This window comes from Urocitellus parryii, chromosome 1, assembly GCF_045843805.1.
Source record: "Urocitellus parryii isolate mUroPar1 chromosome 1, mUroPar1.hap1, whole genome shotgun sequence".
NCBI lineage: Eukaryota > Metazoa > Chordata > Mammalia > Rodentia > Sciuridae > Urocitellus > Urocitellus parryii.
Genome location: NC_135531.1, coordinates 48358928 through 48373057, shown reverse-complemented (window position 1 = coordinate 48373057; position 14130 = coordinate 48358928). Strand labels below are relative to the sequence as shown.

Sequence of the window (14130 nt, the reverse complement as noted above, 5' to 3'; positions counted from 1 at the left end):
TGATTAAGTGCATTAGAGTGTTGTCTAAGCCTTACATAAATTGTAAGATTTGCACCATTTTAATTTTTATTTTTTAATGGCTGTCTATCAAAGACAAAACTCTCATCATTTAACTCAGAGAGAATTCAAATATTTCTACATTTGCTATTAGATTGCCCCCCAAGCTGGGCAGGAACCAGAATCTCTTAGCTAGTGCGTAAATTAAATGATCCATTTAAAGTGTTTTAAAACTTATCATTTTTCTACCCTTATTTATATTTATAATTATAAATGCTTTAATATTTACAACTTATAATTAATCTTTGTGAGCATTTTATTACCAAAGCTTAATTCTTCAGTTTAAAGCCTTCAGGGAAAGTAAAATTATCTGTTGAAGAAAAAAGTGAAACAGTTTAATTGTCTCATTCCCAGACATGGATACGGAAGCTTGATTTATCTCCTACTTTACCTCCTACCTTGGTAAAATGACACTTCAGGACAAGAGCAAAGGAGAATTCACCGATAGGAAGAGCCACTACCTTAGTCTTTGGCTACCCTTGTCTACATGAGTAGGGTTCTGACTTAATTTTGATTTACTGCAACATCAAAACTCCCCCATCCCAAGAGTTCCCCAAATTAAAAGCATATCAAAACTCCTGAGACACACTCTGAAAAATAGATGCCTGGGTATGACTTCAGACCTACAGAATCAGAATCTTTGCTGGAATAAAAATGCCGGAGGGGAGAAGAGAAAGATTTTACATTTGGAGAGAATGTTAAGTATGGTGCCAGGGCCATCACAAAGATACCTCTTCAGTGTACAGAATGTAAGACATACATAATAAGACAATTATCTCATGCCATGGTTCCCTTGAAGCATTAGACAACACCAAATCATTCTGCACATTTTAATCTGAGCCACAAAGACAGGTTCACAATGGGCTTAAACTATGTTTGGTACATGGAGTTACCCACAGTGTTGAGTTTTAATGTGTGTATGTTGGGGGGAGGGGTGTGTCTTTCTCTTCCTCTGCTGGAGAACAAATTTAAATGTGAGAAAGTGAAAGGCTTTAGCTTATACAGTTCACATCTTCATCCTGTCTACTTCCTAACACTATTGTCCAAATAATGCTTTTAACCATTTATACTTTCTAAAGATGCTCCTTTTTATTGAAATTGTCAAGTTTAGTGTATTTAGGCAGAATACAGAAGCAGATGTCTATTCTGCAGAGGTAATTAATTCAGTCTCTTTTGGGGAAACCTATAGGAGAATGCTGTCTCCTACAGTTTTAGTTCCTGCTGCTAGAGCTAGAAAACATTTAAGTCTGTGGCTTGCAAAGGCACTGGTACACCTGTCCTACAAGCTAAAGGCAAAATCCTGACATCAACCATTGCACTAAGAAGAAAAAGGCAAGATAGCAAACTTTAGTGATTCAGACTCAAACAGAAGTCTTTCTTTAGAGCAGAGAGGTGAGAAACTAGAAGGTTGCTAAAAAATAAAAAAAAAAAACTAAAAGTAAACACATCCTTTAGAAAAGATTTAAATGTTACCCTTCATTAAATGCTCATTTCAAGTTGTGACTGACTAATGCCTTCATTTCAATTTACAATTTTGTTGTAAGTTGACCTTTCATCACCTCTGTCCTCTACGGTCAGTCTATGTAATCCTACTGCCATGACAGAGTGTGATGTCCTCCTCAGGAGCTGTTAAGAGGGCAGCCTGCTTTCTTAATTGTGAGGGCTAATGGCAGAGAAAGCCCTGGCATATACCACGTTCTGCTCCAGCAACAAACCACCTTCCTTTCAGCTAAATGCCAAGGAAGTAAATAAGCAGCACAGCCATCAGCATATATCTCAGGGAACCCAAATAGACCTGTCAGGGTTTATGGCCCCTCCTCTATTATTTTCCTCTCTTCTGACTTTATTACTCATCCCTTATTATCATTTAATTTACTTCAGGATTTCAATAGTATACTTATTCATGTAAAGAAATAATCATGTATTTTATATGGATAAAAAGCAATAAAGTATTTGCAGATTCTCCAATGCTCATTAAAAAAATGCAGAGTATAAACAGTGCATATCAAATAAGTCATTTTCCGTTACTTATCTAATGAATGTATTAACAATTACTTAGTACACAAATACAAATACCTAAATGCAAAGTTCTTAGAAAAAGTCCTATGTGTCACAAATTTAACTTCAGATTTATTACTATGTTTGCAAGCTTTGAGAACAGTTTGCTCAGGGGCTGGAGTTGTAGCTCTGTAGGAGAGTGCTTGCCTAGCATGTGTGAGGCACTGGGTTCAATTCTTAGCACCACATATAGATTAATAAAATAAAGGTCCATCAACAACTAAAAAACGTTAAAAAAAATAACAATTTTATCATTTTAAAAGACACCTGTAAAAACTGGTTCACAAAATATTTTCCTCAACTATTTACTATAGCCCTTGAAGGCTCATGCTGCCGTACTGCAACAGTGGTGATGATAGCAACCACTATTTACTCCTTTAACCCTTCTGACCTTAAATGAAATCATACTCTTTATTGTGCACATTTTACAATTAAAAAAAAAAAACAAACTGAGGCATGAAGAGATTCAGTTACTTGGCCCCAGTAACAAAGCTTATAAGCAAAGAAGCCAGTATTTAACTTACACTGTCTAACTTCAAAATTAGAACTCTTAAACACTGAATAGTCTTACAGTGGGAGATAATAAACTCATCCAGCCAGATGAGTTAAAAAGAAAGACTTAGGAAAGACTTAGGAGTCAGTTATAGAAGAGGAGATGGACGAGGAAACTTGACTATAGCATTATGAGGTGGTGTCAGAGATGACTACAGAGTGTGAGGCAAGGTAAGATTTGGAAGTGAAAAGAGAAAGGATGAAGGATACTGGGCTAATAGTTAACTTGGCTGTCTCTGTGTCACCCTAGCAAATCCTTCATGAGCTACAAATGTATGATTCCTCCAAATTAAGAGACATAAGTTTTAAGACCACTTCTTTGCTAGAGTAAAATGAAAAAACTTCATGCGAAGGAAATAAAGTAATATCACCTGTATGTGATTCTAGATCCAAAGCTTTTTTTAAACAAATATTTAAGTCATTACAGAAACATCAAGCTTTAGTTATAACTTAAGGATAAAACAAATGATTTATGAAGAAAAATTTGACAATAATTACAAAATTCAAAATGCTATGTCATTTTTTCCTGGTATTTCTAGTATTTCTATGACTGAGACTAAATTATTTTTTTTTAAAAAACTGCCCAAATTTACACACAAAGCAAGGGATGGTCACAACAACTTCGTATGTAGTAGAGAAAAAAATGAAAATAACCACCTTAAGGTGATTCAGCAGGTTAATGATTAAATGCATCCAAACTATGGAATACTACACAACATTTAGAACAGGAATAGACATATTTGTGCTAAATAAATATTCATGATATACTTAGAGAAAAAGACATACTGCAAATACAAACTGTTTTTAAAGTGTATTTAAGTGTGTGTTTTCATGTCTGTGCATATGTGCTCAAGAAGAAAAAATGTCTTAAAAGATATATGCCACGTGTCTGTAGTGGCTGCCTTATTGGAATAAGGGCTTGCTGGAGTCTAAGGGTGCTGTTGCGAGGGGGAGCTAATAAAGGCTTGCCTTTTTATCTTCACATACATCTACAATAAACTTTCCCAATGCACATTCTTATTTTTTCTTAATTTTTCTTTGTTTCACACTGCTGCACTTTAAGATAGAGAGCTACTTTAATTCTACAGAATAAATTTACTAATTATTGTGACCACCAGATCATACCTTTGTTTCACCAACTGTCAACACCAGAATGCTCTATAATAAAAAGGATATGCTACTAATAATCAAATTATCTCCCTAGGAAACTTGAAAGAAATGGTTGCTAATGTAAGCTCAATTACAATGAACACAACCATCCACTGGGAAATAAAAGGAAGAGAGATGTGACACAAGGCCTGCATCAAATGACTCCAACTGCCACTCACTGATAGATCTGGAACATGTATATGTTATTATATCCTTAAAGAATAAATCTCCAAGTTCCTACTAGGAACAAGACAGAATAAAAAATGACAGTGTTACTTTGTGTTTAACAAATACGAATTCTTATTATGTCTTAAGTATTATGCATAGGGAGGCTACCAAGATACACCAGGTCAGAGAGTCAGCCCCCATAAAGCTTCATTATTTTCAAATGAAAATTAAGAGCTTAAGTAATAAAGAGGGGACTGCTGAGTGTATTTGCTTGTTTGCTTGCTAATATCTAGGAGAGCTTAAACAGACTGATATGTTAGATGGCTGGGACACAAAAGCAACTGGAGGCTAAGTTAAGAGGACAGGCAGGCACAAACAGATGCATGGTCTCAGTTTTATAAGAACCATGCTCAAATTGAAATGGAAAAATAACACACAAATGCATATCTCGGTGAAACTACAGGAGTGCACTTTGGCAGTCTGGCTACTACTATGTCTTTGCCAATATACCCCCATCAAAAAAAAAAAAAAACATTTTGGAAGAGATCTAGAGGTCAACCCTCATCTGACATGTGAATAAAATAAATACCCTTTATATCTGGCTAAGATAGTACCTTGGGGTAGATGGCATGGAAGTGAGTGCCTACTTTTGGAATTAGCCCAGACCCTCTGAATGAAAGGGTCACTAAATGACCCTCCTCCCACTCTAAGTCAAGGTCAGTACCACTGGTTTCCCTCAGTATATTCCTTTGTTGTAGTCTGCCCAATTCAAACTAGCCCACAGTGAGGTCAATAAAAGAAAAAAAGCACAAGACAGAAAGTAGAAGAGGAAGAAATGTGTACCAAAAAATCTAGGGAAAGCAAGTTGATCTCCAAAGTACCCATTTCCTCAAATGGCTTCTGCTCTCAACTATGATATGAATACCTCCAGGTAATCTTGGTTATCTTTTTAAATTATTATCATTATACATTCCTATATCACATCATTAAAAATTTCCAACACTGTTATAAAAGATTATGAGTACTTAAACATAAGAAAAAATTAGTCCTACTGAGAGTTACACAGGTAATACATATTGAACACAACACTGGACTACAGGACTCCAAATTTCAAGTTCAATATTCTGTCCCCATTTCACAGTTTACCAGTCTACAATTACATCTCCTTTAGTAAGAACAACAAAGGACCACAAGAGTCCAAATGGAAATAACATGAGTGGAGTTAGTGCTATCTCTAAATAAGTACTTAACAAAGACATCAGCTTCTCTTTCAAGAATATAGAAGGTGAAAAGTTTATTAGAATATAAAGCCAAGAACAAATAATTTTGCTTTAAAAATACCAAACTGGCAATCTCCCTGGTGGGCCATTAACATTAACTATCTCACAACCACTTTTAGCATACAGTATTTAATTTTATAATAAAACTGAGGGAAATTTTAGGAAAACACAATGAAACATAAAAAGCTCCACTGACAAGGACTGAAATATTAAAATAACTAAGTCCACATTCCAACTTACTTTCTTTTTTATTGGGTGGTGGGGGTTACCAGGGATTGAACTCAGGGGCACTCACCCACTGAGCCACATCCCAGCCTTATTCTGTATTTTATTTAGAGACAGGGTCTCACTGAGTTGCTGAGTGCCTTGCCATTGCTGAGACTGGCTTTGAACTCTGGATCCTCCTGCCTCATTCTCCAGAGCCACTGGGATTACAGGCACTCACCACTGCACCCAGCTTCCAACTTACTTTGACTGAAGCTGTTACTATGAATAAATGACTATGTACAAAAACCATTACAATTACAAATTTGCAATACCTAGTTCATAAGAAATTTGTGAGAAACAATGTGCATGAAATAAATAACTAAAATAATCAAGTCTAAATCCTATCTTAACAATATTTATCTAGCAAGGTAAAAGTGAGGGTTTTCTTTGGAGAAAAATGAAATCCTCCCAATATTCATATTCAAGACATTTTTTTTCAAAGGAAAAATATACCCACAAAACCATACAAGAAAGCACTACTTTAAAAACAGAAAGCTTTTGTACAGATGTTTGGAGGCAGGTGAGACCATGTAGTCAAATAACTGTAAAACATGTTTAATCCCACCCCTTATGAAGTCATTAATCTAACAATTAAAGTAAGACCCTCCAGGGAGCAGATTTCCCATTTCATCACTTAAGGTCACAGCCTGCTTTCTACCTCTCTTCTTTTTTACCACTTGTCACACTAGAATGGAAGGCAATAAGGCAGTTTGTGTAATTGGCCCATTTCCAGGCTGGAAGCAAATCTGATGATAAATTAAGTGGAGAAAAAGCTGGTAGTATAAACTGCTCAAGTTCACTGCTCTCATGAAGTTGTTTTCCTACCAAAGTTATCTGAAAATCACATTGAATCTAAAGCTAACCTGCATTGTCCTTGATATTCCCTTGAACACTTTTTCCAATTTTAGAAACCCTGAAAGCAATGTCAAATGAACACATTCTTACATACAACTTTAGTTAATATTGTTTCATTAGTCCCAATATTTCAACATGGAAATGCATTTTAAAATCTTTTAGAAAGAAACTTTGGGGCCACAATCCTTCAAAAACAAGCAAGACAGATGCAATAAGCATCTAATTATTGATTTAGACCTTTGGTTAAACTAAAACTTAGACAACAAAGTGACCCTAATGGATTATATGAACTAAGAATAAAAAGAAAAACAGAAAAAAGAGAATGCATAAAAGTCTAAAGAAATGGTATATCCTATTCTACCTCCACTGAGCAATTTAATAAGAAGCCACAAATAGGCTCCTGAGAAATCTCTGGGATGACTGTTTGCTGGTCTGAATTTTCACAAGGCAGCAAGATTTGAGACAGGGAAAAAGCCTACTTGAAAAGTCCTTGAAAGCATGTGCTTTCAGGGGGTTGAAGGTACTTCTGTAGCAGAGTTGTTTACACTTCTGTTATTTAACATTGGCAGATTCTATCAAGTAAAATGCTTTACACACCTTATGATAGCTACTCTAATAAAGCCTAGACTGATATGGGGAGCACTAGAAGAAATATGACTGCATGGATTTTCCTCTGACATAAAACCCACATTATCTCACAGTACCGGGAGACCTGTAAAAGAATGTTCACAGCAGCTCTATTCAGAACAAGGCCCGTCCACAGTGGAGAGTGATATTCTCATTCCTATAATACTCGAGAGCTGTGCTGTCTGATATGATAATACTACTAGCCACATGTGGCTACAGAGCACTTGCAGTGTAGCAATAGTATGATTTGAGATGTGCTGTTAAGTATGAAATAGACATCAGATTTCAGATGTAATATGAAGAAATGTAAAATATCTCAATATTTTTGTTAAAACAGTATTTATAAATACTGAAGTTTATTAATAGAATGTGAATCAATATTTTTTTGGTATACTGAGCCAAATAAAACAAACTATGAAAATTAATTTAACTTGTTTTTTTTTTATGTTTTGAATTGTGCCTCCTAGAATATTTCAATCTAGGGCTGGGGTTGTGGCTCAATGGTAGAGCACTTGCTTCACATGTGTGAGGCACTGGGTTCAATTCTCAGCACCACATATGAATAAATGAAAAAAATGAAGTCCATCAGCAAAAAAAATATTTTAAAAAAATATATACATGTGGGTCACATCATATTTCTACTGAACAGAGCTATGCCACATCAATGACAATGAAAGAATTACAGGTATACAAAATAATATGGACAAACTCTACACCTGATTTTGAGTCAGGTATACAGGAATCACACTGAATGATAAGTTGGAAAAACGTCAAACTAAACCAGTGTTTAATGATGTCAAGAACACCACCACCAAGGGAGTGATTAACATAAAAATCAGGCATGGTTATCAAGGAGAAGAGAAAGGAGCTAAGACTCAAAGAACCCTCTCAGGTGCTGAGAGCCATATACTTCTTGGCTTAGGTTTTTTTTTGTTAATCTATCCACTCATGTTTTATGCATTTGTCTGTATTTTATATCTCACAATTGTGAAAGTTTAAAAACATGAACTCAAACTTCTTTCTTTAAGCACTTCTATTTGCTCTATCAAATAATTACTTTGGGGGAAAAAACTAAGAATAGAGTTGGGTGACTTGTCCTACATCTCAAATCTGTAACTAAAGGAAAGTGACAATGTTAAGTTGCTGAGCTGTTTAATCAAGACTGCAATACTTTCTTCAACATATTTTAAGTATTTAAAAATTTATGTTCGTTGTTCATACATTTTAAAAGCACAAGGAACTGTGCTTTACATTACTGTATTATATGGGAAAAAAGTGGTGGGTATATTTCCAAACAGTTGCATATTCTCTTAAACTGATATATTTCCAATGTACAAAACAGACTCCTGTTAAAAATGTTCAATGTGTAGAAGATTTAAACAAAACGTTTTGTGACTTCTTATACAATGGTTCCTATACAACTATTCATATCCTAAACTCTAAACAAACTGTAATATCCTAAAAATGAAAAAATTCTGACCATGTATAGGTTAGTTTATTGAAAAGAGTGAATTAAATATCTTAAGTGTTTTGCATAATACGTAGTATTTAATAAAATGTTGCTAAATAATAAGAGTATAAAAACCAAGCTTTAAACAAATGATTTTCTGAGCACAAAAAGCATGAAATGCTTCAAAAGATATATTTTAGAATATAAAACTAGATTTAAAAATTTACAGCAATGCTCATGATCCCTTTTATATTCAATTAATTTTATGCAGAACCAATTTATAAATGAGAAGGACACCAGAGAAGAAATCTATGGAATCAATGTCTATACTCACCATGAACTTGGTTGATTTCCGAATTTTGGGAAAGAATTTCATCTGCTAATTTTTGAGCAGTTGGCAAAACTTCCGTGTGGTGCACTGTGATCAAATACTGTACAAACTTTTGTAGCTGGTCTCTATTCATTTGAAAGAGAGTCTCTGAAATGGGAAGATGCAGTTTGACCTGATCTGGCTTGCGGATGCGGTATAAAGACAGTGCCACAACATGGGCACAATAAAATATGTCCTTGTTTCCACAGCTGCAGGTCACTGAGGTAATCTTGCAACGGTCAAAGCTGATGGCCACATTGCAAACAGTTTCTGGCTCCGATTGTATTGCAGGTTCTGTCACTGTGCCACTCAAGTGGAAACCTGTGTGAAAGACAGGGAGAGTTCAGAGTCCACATTCAGATGCTATGAATGTTCTAAATCCTGAAAACGTGGTGCTGGACAGCAAGGAGCAAGAAAAAGTGACAGCTTTTATTTTCAGGTAAAAACATTCAGGCACCAACCACCACCCAATCCCTCCCCCATAAAAGTAAAAAAAAAAAAAAAAAAAAAAAAGGAATTGTTGAGGTATTATACACAACTAGATTATCAGAATATATCACCAAGTTGGATCACAACATTAGTAGACCATAATCACTTTACTCTGTATCTGTGGTATTGAGATGAAAATATTCTAGATCAGCAGGGTTCATGATCTTTCTTTTTCCTTTTTATCTTTTAGAGTCAGCCAGATCAACTTTCTTTTTAAAAACATCTCTCCTTCTCTCTACTTTACTCTAGGCAGCCATTAGTGTGCTCCAACCAACATGGTAACTGAGGAGTTTCACAAACTCTCATAAACTTTGACCAGAGAAAGTTTTTAATTTAATAATCCTTTCTGGGGGCTGGGGATGTGGCTCAAGCGGTAGCGCGCTTGCCTGGCATGCGTGCGGCCCGGGTTCGATCCTCAGCACCACATACCAACAAAGATGTTGTGTCCCCCGAGAACTAAAAAATAAATATTAAAAATTCTAAAAAAATAATAATAATAATAATCCTTTCTGTAGCAGACATGGCATATGTCCCAATACAGCAATATCTTTGAGTAGCAACTGCTGGTAGAAAGTTAGAGACAACCAAATTTCATATACATCACATACCAATAAGTGACTCATAATGATTATTTCTTTCCATATCACACAGAGGAAAGCTGGTACAGATGTTAAGATTATTAAACAAACACACACATACACACACACACACACGCGCGCGCGCACACACACAGTACAAAAATCACAAGGGGGAAGGAAAGGGCCTTAGAAAACTCATACGTTAAACTTAGAACACAAAAATCTTCTAAAAGTTCCATGACCAGTGGCCATTTGAACTCTGCTTACAATGATTCAGACTCTCACTCCACACAGGTAGCCAATCTCTCTTCAACAGTTCTAGCTAAGCTCACGGCCAAATGAAAACTGCCTCCCACCACAGCTATGCACCAATTAGTACTAGTCTACTTGGCCAGAGGACAAACCTTCCACACTCCCTTTCCCTAAACGCATAAGGAAGTTAACCTAAATGGTAGGGTCGGGGTGGGGGGTGGGTGGAGGGTTGGGGGTGTTGAACATTGTTGAGTCCTAACTACTCAGCCTCTCCAAAGTCGCATTCAGTGCCAAAGAACCAACCTTGATCCCTTTGGGAATATTCAGGACTCAGTTTTACTTCATGATTTCAAATGCCTGACAGAAATTTGAGTGCCACATAATGAAACCTTGGGCGCGCGCTCGCTTGCGCTCTCTCTCTCTCTCGCGCTCTCTCTCTCTCTCTCTCTCTCTCTCTCTCTCTCAGTCTTCCACTACACTATTTAATAACATTCATCAAGCCGGTCACTGATTCTTTTGACTTTGCTAAATCATTCACTAGAAGGATCTTTACCATGTGGGGAAGTCTGGAAGAGGTGGTACATATGGAGCTGAGGACGTGTAGGTTGAGAGGAAGAGATAGACAACACTAAGAGTTTTCACATGAGATGTCTGTACCTAACCTTACTGTCTCCCTGACAGAAGCTACTTAGGACAGAGATGGAAGACACCCACTCACCAGAAATCTTTCAGAGTAATATAATTTCAACTTGATAATTCATAATCAAGAACTCTTAATAGAAGAAGAAAAGTATTATAATAATTTTGACTAAATGAGTCAAATAAAAAGAGCATTTCATAAAAACAAGTTACCATCATTGCTTCACAATAAGAGAATTTGAGAACTATCATATAATAACCATTTGGTTTTATTCCACAAATATTGCACTGTTTCAAATAGATATCCCAGTCTCCTTTATCTCTTATTATCATTAAGTTTTTCTGAAAAACCATAATTAAAATAAGTATACACTGGGCTGGGGATGTGGCTGTCACATATATGCTTGCAGGAAAACCAGATAGATAACAGAAAAATAGTTTGAAACTGGCCATTGACAAAAATCAACCCCTTCCCACTAAAAACTATCACCTCTCTCCTTGCCTGCCACGTCAATGGATTTGTCTCTTTACAAAAGTGATACTGGAGAATTTTTCTAATCATGGCAAAGCTGAGATAATTGAGGATCCATATGACAGAGAATAATTAGTAAAGAGCCTACCAGGAGGGTTGTGGGTGCAGCAGGAGTGGTAGAGCACATGCAAGGCCCTGGGTTCAACGAACCCAAGGACAACCTTAAAAAAAATCTTTTTTTTAAACAGTCTACCAGGAAATAATGTACTGGAGGCTTCAAAAGAGCTGACGTTAATTATCAAAGAAGAATCCCTTAGGAAAACTGATGAAGCCTTCAAGTAGTTTTTGCAAACATTATCATATTTATTTCTGAGTTATACAAGTCAAAGAATATATTATTTAATCTTAATATTGTACAATTGTGCTGAGAAAATTTCCAATTTTGTTGCACTGACTATTGCTATTCTTGCAAAGTGTTTTTAAAAGCTAACTACAAAGCACTGTGACTTCCAAAGTAATTTAATCCAAATGATATGTGAAGGCACAAATAAACACATACATGTCTTATAGAATAACACTTCGTTAATCTGGTATCATTAAAGACTAAGGTGTTTCAGGAATGTTCACTTTTCCACATAATTCTAGATCATCTTTCAAGTGCCCAAACACCTTGAAAAATTCCAACCCTTTTTGACAGAAATATCTCCAAATATGGTACAGTCTACCCTGCCACCCCAATCAGTGTCAGCTAACTGGTCACAGTTAGGGTGCTACCATAAGGTGCAGATGGCAATTGAAAAGTGGATTCCTTTGGTTACTTTTCTCCAATAACAGCTATCATGGTGTTCCTCTACCACTAAGCCCTTTAAGTGTCTTTGCTCTCAAGTTAGTGGCACCTCTAATTTGACTAGTTTTGTGGCAGCTATTTAATACTTGGAGGCCTATTTGGTTGGTGGGGGCTCCCCTTGCCTTTTTGGCTAGGGTGCTGGAAGTCAAGAGGCATGAACCTTAAATAAAGGAAAATCACATGCAAATACATAAAGGGAAGCTGGTATATATATTACTTTTTAGGACTATGCAGTACTGAGTTAATTTCATCAAGCCTTCTTACTTCAGGATTGTATTATGGTGTACTTTGGCCTTTACAACTCATCAAACCTTTGAAAGTCACTAGCTCTGAGTAGCTTTTAAATCATACCACAGCACCCACAGGAGAAGCAAGGACAGTATATTCCTCCTTCAACAATACCAAGAGAGTTCTAAGCCATCTTCCCTCACCCCAAACACCCTACCCATCTCCTAGCTGCTGGATTTATCTCTTGGATACTGAGGTGACCTAAAATAAAACAAGGCTTCTGAGAATTTAGTCTTTCTGGTGTTCTGACTAACTATAATGACTGGTTGTTTAAGAACTGAGCACACAAAAAGGGGCAATCCTGCACTCTGTGGTAAAACATGGGATAATTTTATTTCCAAATAACAAAACTGAAGAAATTATTATAAACCTTGTCTTAAAAATATTTGATTTTACAGAATATAATCTATGAAAAACAGTTAATTTCTCCAAGGCAACAGCACAGGGCAGTCAATTTATCATCATATTGTCATAGAGTCCAATAAAACTTTAGTATCCACATTCTTAATCTGCAGGAATGGGGTGGGGGGGGGAGTACAAAACTAGAGCACAGTATTGCACAGACCTGGGGAATAGAGAGACTTTGATTCAGATCAGGTTCTGTCTCTTAAATGCTGTGTGCCTTGGACATGTTATTTAACCTATCTGAGTCTCAGTTTATATGTGCAAGAACGTGTCTAGAAATACGCTGTAGGGTTGTTTGGGGGATTAAAATGAAATAACATATGTAAAGCACCTGGCACACAGTAAAAGTGCTCATTAAATTTTATTTCCCTTTCTTTCCCTTCCCAGCTGGAGAAACAGGGAGGAGAGTAGACACATTCCCTTCATCCATAACACTTTCTTTTTCTATACTACTGGAATTTTGCAGGAGGAAGCCTCACTTATGAAGTGGCTTGAAAAATAAGAGGGATTACTGAAAATGTCTGAGGAAAATGGGTAAGGAAACACTACAAGAATTATTGTTATTTGATGGCAAAATGAAAAATTTCAGAGTCATTTATACATCTGCTCAGTCTAGCTCTTTCTCTATTTTCCTCTTAACTTCTTTGTATTTATTCCATACACAAAGAATCTAGAAAACATTATTCAAGAGGGTATTTATTTTTTTAGTAACCATATGCAGTTATAAAGCTATGATTCTTAAGTGTGGCCCTGGGACATCATGAAAGACCCCACATCACTTTCAGGAGACCCATCACGTTGAAAATTTTTACAATTATACTTAGATATTATTGACCTTTTATACTGTCTCTCATGAGTGTATATTTAGTTTTTGAGAGGCTACATGATGTGTGCTACTAAGACAGACTGAACACAGTAACAGAAAGGAAAATCCAGCTCTTTTCTATTTAAGGCAGACACTGAAGACATTAAAACAAAGTCACTCTTTTTACTAAAATATTTGTAAATGACTTAGTTATTTCTTCCAGTTAACATACCATTATTTAATAGTTTATTTTTCTTAGTTTTTTCTGCTTTATTTATTTCTCTGTTAAGTACCAATAGATAAAATCCCCATAAACAAAAGCATTAATGGGTCCTCCACAAGAGTCCTGAAAGTTGAAGAACTACTATTACAATAACTGCCAAGACAGAGAAGAAGTAACTACTCTTCTCCAAACTGTCTTTGATGAGGCATTATTTGCACTTGAATCTTACAGTAGGTCAACAGTTAATAAAATTAAGTAGAGAAACACTGAAGATTTCTCACACATGAACTTATATTCAA

At 35.9% G+C, this 14130-nt stretch overlaps 1 protein-coding gene across 1 annotated transcript in view; it reads right to left on the bottom strand.

Moving 5' to 3' along the window:
• Positions 1 to 14130, bottom strand: part of Zswim6 (zinc finger SWIM-type containing 6) — a 189347-nt gene that overhangs the window by 58842 nt on the left and 116375 nt on the right. The window contains exon 2 of the mRNA XM_026402559.2: positions 8798 to 9154. Coding sequence (XP_026258344.1) covers positions 8798 to 9154 — 357 coding nt within the window. The remainder of the gene's footprint in view (positions 1 to 8797; positions 9155 to 14130) is intronic.